The 13618-nt window shown below is 46.2% G+C and overlaps 1 protein-coding gene across 1 annotated transcript; it reads left to right on the forward strand.

Moving 5' to 3' along the window:
* Positions 1-362: 362 nt before the first annotated feature.
* Positions 363-2582, forward strand: LOC123056048 (uncharacterized). Its single transcript, XM_044479808.1, has 3 exons — positions 363-1233; positions 1410-1645; positions 1769-2582. The coding sequence occupies exons 1-3, from the start codon at positions 363-365 to the stop codon at positions 2450-2452; spliced, it is 1791 nt and encodes a 596-aa protein (XP_044335743.1). The 3' UTR covers positions 2453-2582.
* The last annotated feature ends 11036 nt before the right edge of the window (positions 2583-13618 follow it).

Raw genomic sequence — 13618 nt, forward strand, 5'->3', positions numbered from 1 at the left:
TCCGGATGTACAGAATCAGTTTCCGGGAGAGAGCCAGAAAGATTGGATCGGTGTCGTGAGGGAAAGTGGAGAGGGACGTGGGCTCGCGGGGTGGGCAGTGGGACGACCGATCACGTAACAAAAACCACAACCGATCGCATAACAGTACCGGAAAACTGCACGAGTCGTAGTATAATCCGGCCGTCTCGTTGAAACCATATAATACTACTCGATCAAGACAGGGACGGTTCCCCTGAACAACAACAACAAAAGGATAATCTACGCGGCGGCGGCGGCTGCGAGTGCCCCAGCGTGGAAAGCCTGCTACCTCATCTCAATCCCCCAAAAAACCAGAGAGGAGAGCGACAGCCGGTGGCAAGGAGATGGAGAGGGGATCCGGCAAGGAGATCGACTGGGAATCCTGGGCGATTAAGGACCGGATGAAGGAGATGGTATCCGTGGGGATGGAGCGCAAAGACGTGCTTGACTCACTTACTCCTAGCCTTTCTGGGTGGAGGCGGATACACAAAGAGGAAAGCAGTAAATCGTCTTGGATGATCACCGGAAAAGCGGCCAAGGAAACGGCGTCCGAACTGATGGAATCGAGCACAATGGAGCTACCCGAGAAAGAACTCGACAACATCTTGCAAGGTATGGAGGAGTTGGGCCACCGGATGTTGTCTATGGCGTATTTTCTGCGCAAATCCGGTGCCCCCAGCGTCTCCTTTCACCAGGCCTCCGAGCTGCTTAGCACTACATACAGATTACAGCGGAACTCGGAGGATTTCTACCAAGATACCGAGGCTGCTGAGAGTAAGAGTGTGGAGAATTTCGACCCATATAGCGAGGGCAGGAGTGTTGAGAGTGAGAGTGAGGTTGAGGGTGACGATGACTGTGGTGATGACGATGAGGAGATTGAGAGTGAGGTTGAGAGTGATGATGATTGTTATGATGATGACGAGGAGATTCCCAGCGAAATATGCAGTCTCACCAAGTACTTGAGATTTTGCTCTCGTTATGAGAACAAGTTGGCGCTGATTGAAAACGGAGATGAAGATAAAGATGAAGATGAGGATGAGGATGAGGATGGGGATGAAGATGAGGATGATGATGAGGAGGAGGAGGATAGACCCACATTGGAGTATCTCGAAAAGGTGATAGCTGATGAACAGAAAAGTTTCGGCGAAGAATATGACTGCTGGGAACGTGTATGGGGTAGCAAGATTGGAGGGTGCGGTGGCTTGGAAGATACAAGTAAAAAACTTCAATGCTACTCAGCTTACTCATCAACTAAATTTGTATCATCTGTTTGCTTCCATTTGTTACAAAATTTTAGCAGATCACTAACTTCATTTCTCCTTGAATGTAGAAAAGATAATAGTTTACTCATTCATGTGAGATTTCTGACGGTTGACACTTTGTTGATGCAGCTACATTGAGCCCTATGTTCTTTACCCACTGCACACCTCGTGCCATCCCATCCCCTGCTGCTATTGCGGGGCGCACGTTGTTGATCTATTCCATCAGGATTTTGGAAAAGAAAGGAAAAACCTTGAAGTGGCCACTCAAAGTGTATGGTGTGATCGTTGCTCGAGACACGGTGGACCGCAACCGCAACATTATATTCTCTCGATCAAGGCATAACTACCAAAAACTCGATAAACAAGTATGTACTATACATTCAGTTTGCTCCTCATTTTTCTTTGTTTCCTCTTCCTACTTTCCTAGTCCACTGGAGTGCTTTCCTAGGAAATCATTGCAATCAAGAATAATGATATGATCCTTGCAGGATTCTTCTCTATGCTTGACTGGACCATCTCGTGCAATTTTTGCTGTCGACACTGTTGACTTTGAAGTTGAACTCAAAATAAATGAGGGGGCCGAAGAAGATACACCATTGATCAGTTCTTGCAACCACCTTTATGACAGTGCATATTATGATTTAAATGTCCGTCAACTGAGGCCCGCAACTGTTGATAGCATCTCTTCAATATTCATCCGTGGCTGCTGGTGTGATGCAGAATTAACCTTTGCGCAGTTTGATACAGCCGTCCAGGCCACCATTGTGGGTGTTCACGTTGTTGAAGGGGGTTGGCCTTTCAAATGTGGATGCAAAGTTGCTTGCTCCTGGTCTGCTGCAACAAGGAATATCGGTCCCACTTCTAGGGAAGTTGTTTTGCTTGATTATCGTGGTGAAAATATGGATGTAGGATCAAATGGTTACCTTCATCTGTCGAGAAATGTTGTTCCAGTGGAGTTACAAGGAACACTGAGGCTTGTCATACAGGCTTACCCGGAAGCTGGTTGTAAACCTGTAGAGGGTCATGTGGACTTCGGTGTCCAACATTGCCAAACAAGCAACCTATCATGTGAAGTTGACAACTCTACGGTCGAGGTTACTGTTGCTTGGTCCCTCCTTGTAAAGGAAAAGTTGGATCTGTTGGTGGAGGGCTATGCCGCAGGGCGGGATTGAAAAAATTGAGTGTATTGATCCAACTATTTGTGTACTGACTATAATAGGACTTGTTATGCTAGTGGTTTGTCAAAATCAAATTCTGCGTATATCAACCTGCTTGCACTCGAGTGTTTGATTTGCATCGTTATTCTATCTAGTTTTCTTCCTTTCTTTTACCAACTTTCATTTAGCTTCATTTGGCAATATTTTTTATTTTGCTGTATGTATATTTGTGTGTTAGCGGGATTAAAACTCTTCGAGAGTGGTTACGGCTAGAGGCAAGTGGATTAAGGCCTTGTTTGGATGTGTGTCACTGTGTCATCAAGCAATCGATCACTGCTAGGGCCACGCCCATGCAAATTCTGAAGCTGTTTGTGTGAAAGCATTTCACAAAGTGCCACTGTTCTATTCGATTCACAACAAAACTAGGGGTGACATTTTTTTGCATGATGTGACAGCGACCTGATCTTTCGATGAGAATGGGGATAACTATCGACTTGGTGAATTTTGATCTTGACGATCCGGCTATACCCCCCGATGATATGCCTTGACAATCGATAAACCTTTGATAGTTGTTGATCTTGCCATAGGCATGATCAACTTGAAGAACGAGGTTCAAGTTCCTGCAAGAAACCAAAGAACTAGCAGGAATTATGATGAATTAGAATCTGAAATTGCAGATAATAAACTGAGCACACAAAAGATGAAAGAGTTCGGATCCCACTGTGGATTTAACAAGACGGCAGTCCTACATCAAGATGGGAACGGCGACGAGACCCTTCGGGTTTTGCTTGGCCATCCTCCCACCGGCGAGAGAAACCCAAGCCTGTCCCCATCCCCAAATCTGTGCGCGGGGACAGTTTTTTGCCCATCCGGTTTTCCGTACCCACGGGGAACCCATCCCGATGAACCATAAAAACAACAGCAACATTTGGGAGGGGACACTAGGAGGTAAGAAATTGGTGTGTGGATTTTAGAGTTTTTGGGGATGAGCATGCGATTTAGACGAGGGAGTGTGCTAGCTTGGCAGCTACAAGTGATTGTTTCAGGTCCACAGAGGTGGGATAATGGGGTTTTGGCCAGCTCAGGTCTATTATGGGTACCCCATGTCATTTGTTTCACGGGTTTTGGATGCGAGTAGTGCTGGAATTGGTTTGCACCCATGAAACCTGGCATGTTTTAAATTTTACCCAAGAGCAGCCCCACGGCCAATAGAAATAGGCCCATCCCGTCCCCTAATAGGATAAAAACCTGTGGAGAAATAAGTTTCGAGGCCCCATTGCCATCTTGAGTGCTACACGTCTCTTAGATGCAAATTGTAGCAATGGCTAGACAACACAATAAAGCCTAAATTATAAAGCTAGAGAATCTTTTTTTTGAGTAAAAAAGAATATATTTATTTGTTAGCAGACAGATGAGGCCAATCGGCACCTGCCTCTGCACCTCGAACCACGTTGCGGGCCAAGGCCTTGTGCACACGTTCTACTCTCGTAGTCTTGGGCTAGCACACGTATGTGCCTCATCTTCGCATGCTTGTTGGCCTATGGTCCACTTGATGCATGTTGATTTAGTAAGGCTCTAGCACGCACGCAACCCCCCCCCCCCCCCCCCCCCTCCCCCCAACACACACTCACAGACACGTGTACATCAATTAGTCCTAGTGTCTTCATCAAGATTTGTGCTTGTCTTTTGTCATCCTATAGATTATAAAATATTGTGTTGTATTTTTGTTTTGAATAATAAAATAATAATTCATGTAGTTTCTATTAGAATTCATTGATAATTATTTTTACGCGAACAGTTGTGATTATATTTGTAAGGTCCATTTGCAAATCATCCTCCCTTCTATTGAAAACAAAACCGTCTTTGGGTTTGCTTATTCTGAAAATAGACTAATCAAAAAGACAATGTGTACGCATGGTATATAAATATATCATTCATTGTAGCTCTCAAGTGTTGCACAATTAATATCTTTATGTAGGATTCAGTAATATATCTTGTGAGATTAAAAGTCAAGGAATCGTCACAAACAATATACCGATGTATTACATTGCAACTTAATTTGCACCTATAAGTGAAGCGTATATTCGTATCATCTGAGTTGTAACACTCATCATTAAACCATCCTAACATATGTAGATAACTATTAGGGATATCCAAATTAGCATGTGTAGATAAGCAATCAAGCAACATGCTATTTGACATGTAATCAACAACGGTGCCGGACTTTGAAGCCTTCATGGCAGTTGATGATCTGGTTGTTTTTGCTCTCAGTGACCAAAAACAAGTCGTCGTCTATGGTGTCTTTGCGATCAAACGGGTGGAGGCGTGCAACCATGTGAGTCTCAACTAGAGTGTGGTACCAACGACCAGGGTGGCTTCATTCTCGACGCCTTGCATCGTCAATCTGCTACCGCCATGAAGTAAAGACATGGCAAAGATGAAAAAACAGGTGTGCTAGATTCGATTCGTGCGTAGCCGTATATAAAGAAGCTAACCTAATACAACTATGCTAAGAAGCCGGACACGACACGATAGCCAGCCTAAATGCTCCTCTGCACGTTCCTGTTACCAGGGCTATGGGTTGGACATGCATGAGCAAGCAATAACTGACCCATCCGACCGTAGAGCTCCAACTCGCCTTGCTCCAGCCCAGCCTGGGGTACGCTCGCATACATCTTGTGAAAAACAAACACACAAAACATTTTTGGACTTATTGGTGGCAATGGCTGGCGGCGGCGGCCGGGGAGGGGGGGGGGGGGGGGGGGGGGTGTGGGTGTTAATTGTCGACAACTGTACGAGTAATTTCAATGACAGACAGGCAGAAACTCATCTCCCTTATTATATAATAGATAGATAGGATTGGGGTTTGTACTGGGGCGTGGCTATGTGTTCTCTGCACCGATGCCTACGCACGGCTCGCCTGGAGGGAACCCGAACTAGTCTGGCCCATTAACCACTTGTCGTGTCATGCCGAGGATGATATCGTGCTTGTTTTTATTTTATTTTTGTTTCATTTCACATATTTATTTTTGTTTTCTAATTTTGTTTATATTATTGTATACAAAAATGCTTTACATAAATATTTGTTAAATGTTAGTCTTGCACTTGAAAAATGTTAAATGCATACAGAAAAATGTATCTGATGTATGCCGACAATGTATAACGTGAACCAAAAACTAGAAATATTTATCATCTGTACAAAAAAAATCATATGTATGAATTTTTTGTGACAATGAAAATATGTCACACGTTTAAAAAAATAGTTGACATTTCTAAAAATATATATGCAATGTAAAAAGTGTTTGTGTAATTCAAACAAAATTTTTCATACATTGAAAAAATGGTTCGTCAAATTTTAAAAATATTTACAAGTTTCAAAAATGTGTTCGTGATATTAAAAAAATGTTTGCTGCGTAGTTCAAAAAAAATGTTTTTTATATTTTGTAAATGTATTTGAAAAAAAAACATGTCATTGTAAAAATGTTAAACTTGGATTTGAAAATTGTTAAATATGTATAAAAATATTTTAGATGTATACAAAAAATAACGTGTATAAAAAGTAGAGATGCATTAGAAAAATAAAAGAAGCAGACATGTTCATAAACCAAAAATCAAAGAACACTGACAAAAAACAGAAACACAATCGAAGAAAGAAACCAAGAAACAAACAGAGAAAAACAAAGTATAAAGAAGAAGAAAATGAAAACCAAAGAAAATCATGGAAACAAAGAAAACCGAAAACATAATGAAGAAAAAATAAAGACTCAAAGAACCCATCGAAACAACAACAAAAAGCAAGAAAAGAAAAACGAAGAAATCTGGGCTGATCGACCGAAACTGCGACGGGACGCGAAAAGAGCGAAGTCATCGAGCCACCACAGCTAATGGGCCAGCCCGTAGTCGTCCGCCCGTACGCGATTCCGATTAGGAATTTGTTTTGTGCAAGACATAGCCCTCGCGGCCGTGCCGGGCTGATCACAAGTATCCTCACCCGGCCTTCTCGTTGAAATCCCCTAGTCCAATCAACATGGCGGCCGTCCCCTCGACAACGACAAAAAATCTAGGTGATGGTGGCGAGTATCCCAGCCTGGTTAGCCTCCGACCTCAATCTCAACCCGAATTCGGCAAGGAGATGGAGAGGGGATCCAGCAAGGAGAAGGAGAGGGTTTCGGTTGGGGAACTCCAGAGGATAGAGAGGGCATACGAGAGGGAGATGAATTTGATGCAGGAGGACTCCGGAAAGGAGATGGAGTGGGTTCGGAAATTCCGAAAGCTGGATAGGGACTACGGCGAGGCGATAGTGGAGGCGGCGGAGATGAAATGGGTTCGGAGATTCTGGAGGATGGAGAGGAAATACAAGGAGGAGATGGAGATCCAGTCGAGGAAGGACATGGGGCGGACCACCTACCTTGTCCGCAATAAGAGGGACGACACGTTCACAAAACCTGAGAACCTGGCCGACGCTCTTTGTCGCCATATTGTGATCCAGAGGAGGGAGATCACCGCCCTGGAGAGGCAGGTCGAATCACGAGGGTTGGCGACGATCGCCGGAAAGAAGGCTTATCTAGATAGGCATAGGAAAAAAGGAGGGGTTTACGCCCCACAGCAGTTGCCACCCGAGATGATAGAGAAGATGTCTGAGTTGTCGGTCTCGAGTGAAATCAACTTGCTCGGGATAGTAAGTTTGCCCTATCTTGTTAGGAACCATGGGGAGGCACTTAATTTTCTCGTGCATGAGTGTCAGGAATTCGGCTACCGGATCCAGTCTCTCGCATCTATACTGAGGACATCCAGTATCCCTATCCGGCTGGACAAGGTCAAGAAACTTCGTCTTATATCCCAAGCATTTGTCACTATCTCGAAAAATATAATGGATTCATGCAGACAATTGAATGTAGATGACCTTTGTCGTGGAATTGTCACGGCAGATATCCTCGTGCAAGGACTTAGTCGTGGAGCCTCGCCGCTAGGAAGCTTAAACGGGTAAAATGGGACAAGGAACACGAGGATTATACTGGTTCGGCCCCTTACGGTGAAGGTAAAAGCCTACGTCCAGTTGAGGTGGTATTGCTTTAGGGTTTCGATGACCAGGGAGCTTAATCGCTATTCCCGGCTCTCGATCTGTTGTCTCCCGTCCTGAACTGCCGCCGGGTCATCCCTTTATATAGAGAGGTTGATGCCCCGCGGCTCTCAGAGTCCTGGCCGGCTTATAACAGTATCCGGCTCGGACTCTTAACTACTCTTGCCTTACATTACAAGTCTTGCCATAACGGCGGGCTATCACTACGGGCCTTAAGCCGCCTCCGGGTCTAAGCCCATTATTGATTCGCCATCCTCAAGCTTGGTACTGGGCTTCGCGTGATGACCATTATGACGTAACCCAGCCCCTCTTGGGCGGGTGACTCTAATGGTTATATCCTCAACATTAGGCCCCAGATTGATTTGAACCGGTTCATGTCAATCTTCAATCCTTCTGAAAGAAAATCTTCCGGCTTCTGCTTGTGCGAAAGTTATAACCCGCCGTGACGTCATCTTCTGGATTCTTGGTAACCCGCCGTGACGTCATCTTCCATTAAATTTATTTTTTATTCTGTCATATCGCAACGGATCTTATCTTTAATGACCATCCCGAAAATCGAGGCGTTTTTGTGGCGAGATAATCACGTCTTGGCCTCCTCATTTCTTGCGCCCACTTATCAGTCACCCTTATAAATAGGCCCAGCCCATAAGCCTTCATTCACTCCTCTCTCCCATCGTCTTCCTCCTGTGTCGCCCGAAAGCTCGAGCTCCCCCGCCGCCGCCGCGCCCTGGTCTTCCTCAACCTTGGCCGCTGCATCACCCTGAACTGATCCAGAGAAACGGCGGCGACCTTCGCATCTCATCAGCGCCAGTAAGTCCTTGCACCTCCCTACAGTAGATTCGCATTAGGGTTCCGTAGTTCTTCCTCTGTTCTTCGCAGTTCGTCGCCATTTCTTCACAGTTCTTCCTACACGGCCCCCTTGGATCCAGAAACCATATAGAGCTCGTGCGGCTGTGGTTTCGCATCCATTTTCAACAATAGCATGTCCCCTTTACTTGCAAAGATATCTTCTTAGAGCTCATGAACTTCTCTGTGTCAGCTTTCTAGGTCTAGAAATTTTTTCTTTCTGGACGATTGTTTGATCCAAAATACTTACTGCGATCTGTGAAACTTGTTTGTGCCACACTTAGTCAAAAATTGCATCTGTTAGGTATGGCGGCTCATATCTCCGGCTTAAAAGAGGCCATGCGCTGTGAAATTTCCGGCTCATTTGTGACAGAGTTTTAAACCATTTGAATTACTCATAATGCCCACAACGGCTTAGATAACCCGACACAATTAGCCATATGTCATTAGGCCCCTTCATAAGCCGGCATCTTGAATACTGAACTGTAATCTTCCTCCGGCTTATATTTGAACCGGACATTTCCCTTTGTCATAGGCTTTCGTCTTTCACAATGCCGCCCAAGGCTCCCAAGGCACCCATTACGTGCAACTGGATGAGATCCAATGTTACTGATGATACTTTAGCTGATTTCGTGAAGACGGGTTACCTGCCTAAGAAGGAGGTCATGTCTTATCGTGCCCCTGACCCGTCCGAAGAAAGACCTCAACCAAGAGACGGAGAGGTTGTGATATTTGCTGATCACATGAGCCGGGGCTTTGCTCCTCCCGGCTCAAAATTCTTCAGAGACGTTCTGAACTTCTTCGATCTGCGACCTCAAGACATTGGACCCAATTCCGTGTCGAACATTTGTAACTTTCAAGTGTTTTGTGAGGTATACCTTGGAGAGGAACCCAGCCTGCTACTCTTTAGGGAGTTATTTTATTTGAACCGCCAGAATGAATGCGCCAACGGGCCTAGCTTGGAACTTGGTGGAATCTCCATTAAACGACGGAGAGATTGCCTCTTTCCTTATGCTGAGCCGCCAAGCCACCCAAAGGACTGGAACCAGACATGGTTCTACTGCCAAGATACTTCTCCGGCTGATGAGAACCCTCTGCCCGGCTTTCGTGCCCTGCGTCTGGAGCCAACTCACCCCCTGCCAGACAAACTATCTCAAGCTGAGCGTCAACCACTGATCCCCACCATCAACAAGATTAAGGCTCTTCTGGGAAATGGCCTTAACGGCGTCGATCTGGTCCGGGTCTGGATTTCTTGGCGGGTGATTCCCTTGAGCCGCCGCCCCGGCTTAATGTGTGATTACACGGGCCGGAAGGATGACCCTCTGCGGCACAGCCCCAACGATCTACCTGAGGACGTCGTGGACGACATGACCAAGTCCCTCTTGAACGAGAGCTTAGCAGACTGCGGGAGGACCGGCTTAAGCCCCTTCTGCCAAGCTAACCCGGCTCCGGCGGTAAGCTACCAATCTGAGCACTTTACTTTCCATTTCAACAATTTTCGTTTTAACTTCAAGGAAACCTTTGTTGCATTTTTCCAGGCTAATGACAAGTTCTGGAAGGTCAAGTATGACCATGAGGCTGCTAAAAAAGCCAGGAAGGCTAAAAAAGCCGCCAGGAGAGCCGCTCCCTGCAAGAAGGGGAGTAAGCCTAGCGCCTCAGAGCTGCTTCAGTTGGATGATAGCTCCGAGTCAGAGGTAGCCCTTGATTCGTTAGGCTCTTCTTTTGTTTTTCGTCTGTTTTTAACCACCTTATTGACTTGATTATCCCCAGGATGATACCGGAGCGAGTAACCCGGTGATTGAAGAGGTAACTATACTTTCCTCCGACTCGGACCCCTTGCCAAGGCTGAAAGTCCGAAGAGTAACCCGGAAAGTAAGATTTTCGCATCCTTTAGCTTATCAAGATCCTCAATTTCTTTTGAAGCAACAGATTCATGAGAGCCGGAGGCAAACCCGGGCCAGCAAGGATGCAGACCTCTCCTCCGGCTTACCCGAAGCATCAAGAAAGCGCCGGACTGAGGTTATCTCCAACTTATACCCTTTTCATCCTTTAGCGGGCGTCACTCGTCAACCACTCAATTCGTCTGATTCAAACTATCAGGAAACTTCACCTTCCTCCGGTGACTCCATGCAATCTAACTTGCCGGCTTTCAAGACCGCACCCGGGTAATGATAATCATCTCATTTTGTGCTTATCTTACTTATGTTTTTTGTACTAACCTTTTGACTTTCAGTGCCCAAGCCAAGCTCAGCAAGAGGGCCAAGAAAAATAAACCGGTCGAAGAGCCGGACTTAACTGAACCCAATGCCTCTGCCTCTGAGCCGCCATCTGCACCAGCTCCGGAAACCGCCGCCTCAACTGAAGAACAAACCATGGCGGGTTCTGACAACCCGGAGATTCCCAGCTCAGCTCAACCGGCCGATGACCCGGATGTGGTGATTACCCGGACTGAATATGTTGAGCCGGGAAGACCCACTGTGCTGGCCAGATGCTCTGCCAAAGAAGAACTGCTGGAGCGCCGCAGGGCTAGACTGGAGATCACTGACTATGCTAACTTGAGCATTGGAGACATTGTTTCTGGTTACATTGGTCAAGTGCACAACAGCCGGGACCTGGAGATTGATATGGTGAAGCAGATACAGCAAAAATCTGAGGTACAACTCTCTTGCTTACTCCATAGTCATCCTTACCATGCTAGCCCCCAAGTCTATTACTTATGATAGAATATGTTGTAGACTTAACTTCCGGCTTACCTTCATGAACCGGCAATTATAAATAGAATCTTTCAGCATACATTAGCCCCCAAGTGCCAAGTGTCTTTGCTTGCAAAGTGCTTGGGACTTTAATGTTGCATAATAATCACTCACACTGTAACCCGGAATTTGTACAGGCTGCCTGCAAGAAATTTGAATCTGAAATCTCTGAGCTGAAGAACCGCCTGAAGACTCAGGAAACTGAGACCCGGAAGGCCAACGCCAAATTTGAGTTCAGTGTTGCTGCACAAGAAAAGCTGAAGAAGAAATTTGAAACAGAAAGAAAGACTTGGGCCGAGGAGAAAACTGCTTTGCTCAGCCGGGCCGAACAAGCGGAGGCTGCTCTGACTGAGAGAACCGCCGAACTCTCCGGCTTAAAGCGCCATGTGTCACAGATGGTCTCCGCAATCTTCGGTAAGTCATTCTGCAAGCTTGTAACAAGCTTACATTCTTTATGTCTTATAAGTCCCACAATTGCCATCAGCTCACCTAACTTTGTTATGCAGGTCCCAGAAGCTCCAACCTTAATCAAAATGTTCTGACCAAGCTGAAGGCTGTTTACACCTTGGTGGAGCAACTCTACACCGGGTCACAGCGTGCTTTAGCCGTTGTGGCTCTGTCCAATGAGGTTCCGACTCACCTGGCGGACGTACTCAGGCGGCTTGCCGTTCTTCCTCAGCGCTTCCAAGAGCTAAGACAGGCCTCTGCAAGAGCCGGAGCTATAGCTGCTTTGAGCCGGGCCAAGGCTTTTCTCCCGGAGCTAGACCCGGCCGACATCGCTCTTGGATACCCCAGCCTGAAGGAAGACGGCACCCCCTTTGACCAGAAAGATTTCGCTGCCTGTGTGAAGAGCGTGCGCCCGGTGGCCACCCTGATTGGGAATGACACCGACCTTACCAAGTATCAGCCGGGCTATGACGCGGAGAATCAGAGGATCCCCACTCCACGCTATGAAGCAATCAGCTTGATCCCTCCGACTCGTAAGCATACCTTCGCCCCAGAAGTTGACCCGGCCGGGTTAATTGATGACGAGGCTCAATTTGAAGCTTTGAGCGGCATTGACTGGAAATCATCAACCTTCCAGGTCATGGAATCAGCCGGAGGAGCGGAGAGGGATGAGCCGGAAGCTTCGACCCAACAAGCACCTTGATTTTTAGGCGGCTCATGGCTACACCTTAAAACAATGCCTCACCTTTTGGACTCGGGGAGTCTTGTAATAGAGTAGGACAAACACTTAATTTTGTCGTGCCATCGTGCACGTGTTGAATGCTTAACTCCATTTAAGTTGCTTCTTCATATTCCTCCGGGTTATAATTGATCATTTATTTTCCTTAAGCTTGAAGAACTGTCTTTAATTGTTCTGCATAGAAAAATAAATCACAAGTCTCTAGGCGGCTTACCGCATGGAGAGTCACATATCTTACACTTAACCCGGAACATAACCAAGGTCATAAAAGAACGGCTCCGGCTTTCAACCATATCTGGTGCTCCGGCTCTCAACCATATCTTCAGGATAACCACAATAGCCTACCTGCAAACTTTGCAAGTATATGTCCGGCTTATGTAACCCAAATGATGAGGTTGAGAACTCAACTCCGGTTCACCAGCATTGATAATGCTTTATTGTGTGCTAGTAACATTGTTAATCAAAGTTAAGCCGGCGGAGCAAGAACCGCCCTTGCACACTGTTGATATGACCAGAAGAACTTGTTGCAAATCAGAAGATCAAAACTTAGGGGCTTCCGGTTCGAATACGACCAAAAAACCGTCCCAAAGGGGTTAAGCTAATATTCGAATGCGATCATATAGCCCCCAGTGGTTGTGGCGTTGCCGATCAAGAGGGTACCGACAGCTATGTTCTCTTTGGTTCGAATACGACCCATGTTTGAACAGGAAGCCCCCAAATGGCCTTGAGAGTTGTTTAACGACGCTGATTCGAATACGATCCACGTCGGTTCTCAAAGGGGGTTGAGCTATGATTCAAATATGATCAAGAAAAACTCCCCAATGAGCTCGGCGATTTGCCAATCAAGTGGGTATCGACAGCTATGTTCTCTTTGGTTCGAATACGACCTATGTTTGAACAGGAAGCCCCCAGGTGATCATATTAGTAACGGCCAGATTCGGATACGATCGTAAGCCGGACCCACCTCCAAGTGACCATGTAATGTTGTAATGGAAATGACACATTTACCTTTGGAGGAAAAAAGGACAGAGGTCCTGCTTTATTATTTATCATAATATATACATGGCTATAGAAATATGTACATTATGAGAGCCGGTGGCTCAAGTGTAATAAGGCCGAAGCTGAGCTATGTTCCACGGCCGACGGGTCTCTTCCTCCGACTTGCGTGAATCTTTGTGCTCCCGAACATCGATAAGGTAGTATGACCCGTTGTGCAAGTTCTTGCTGACCACAAAGGGCCCTTCCCAAGGCGGGGATAACTTGTGTGCATCTGTCTGATCTTGGATGAGCCGGAGCACCAGATCACCTTCCTGGAA

This window comes from Triticum aestivum, chromosome 2D, assembly GCF_018294505.1.
Source record: "Triticum aestivum cultivar Chinese Spring chromosome 2D, IWGSC CS RefSeq v2.1, whole genome shotgun sequence".
NCBI classification, from domain to species: Eukaryota; Viridiplantae; Streptophyta; class Magnoliopsida; order Poales; family Poaceae; genus Triticum; species Triticum aestivum.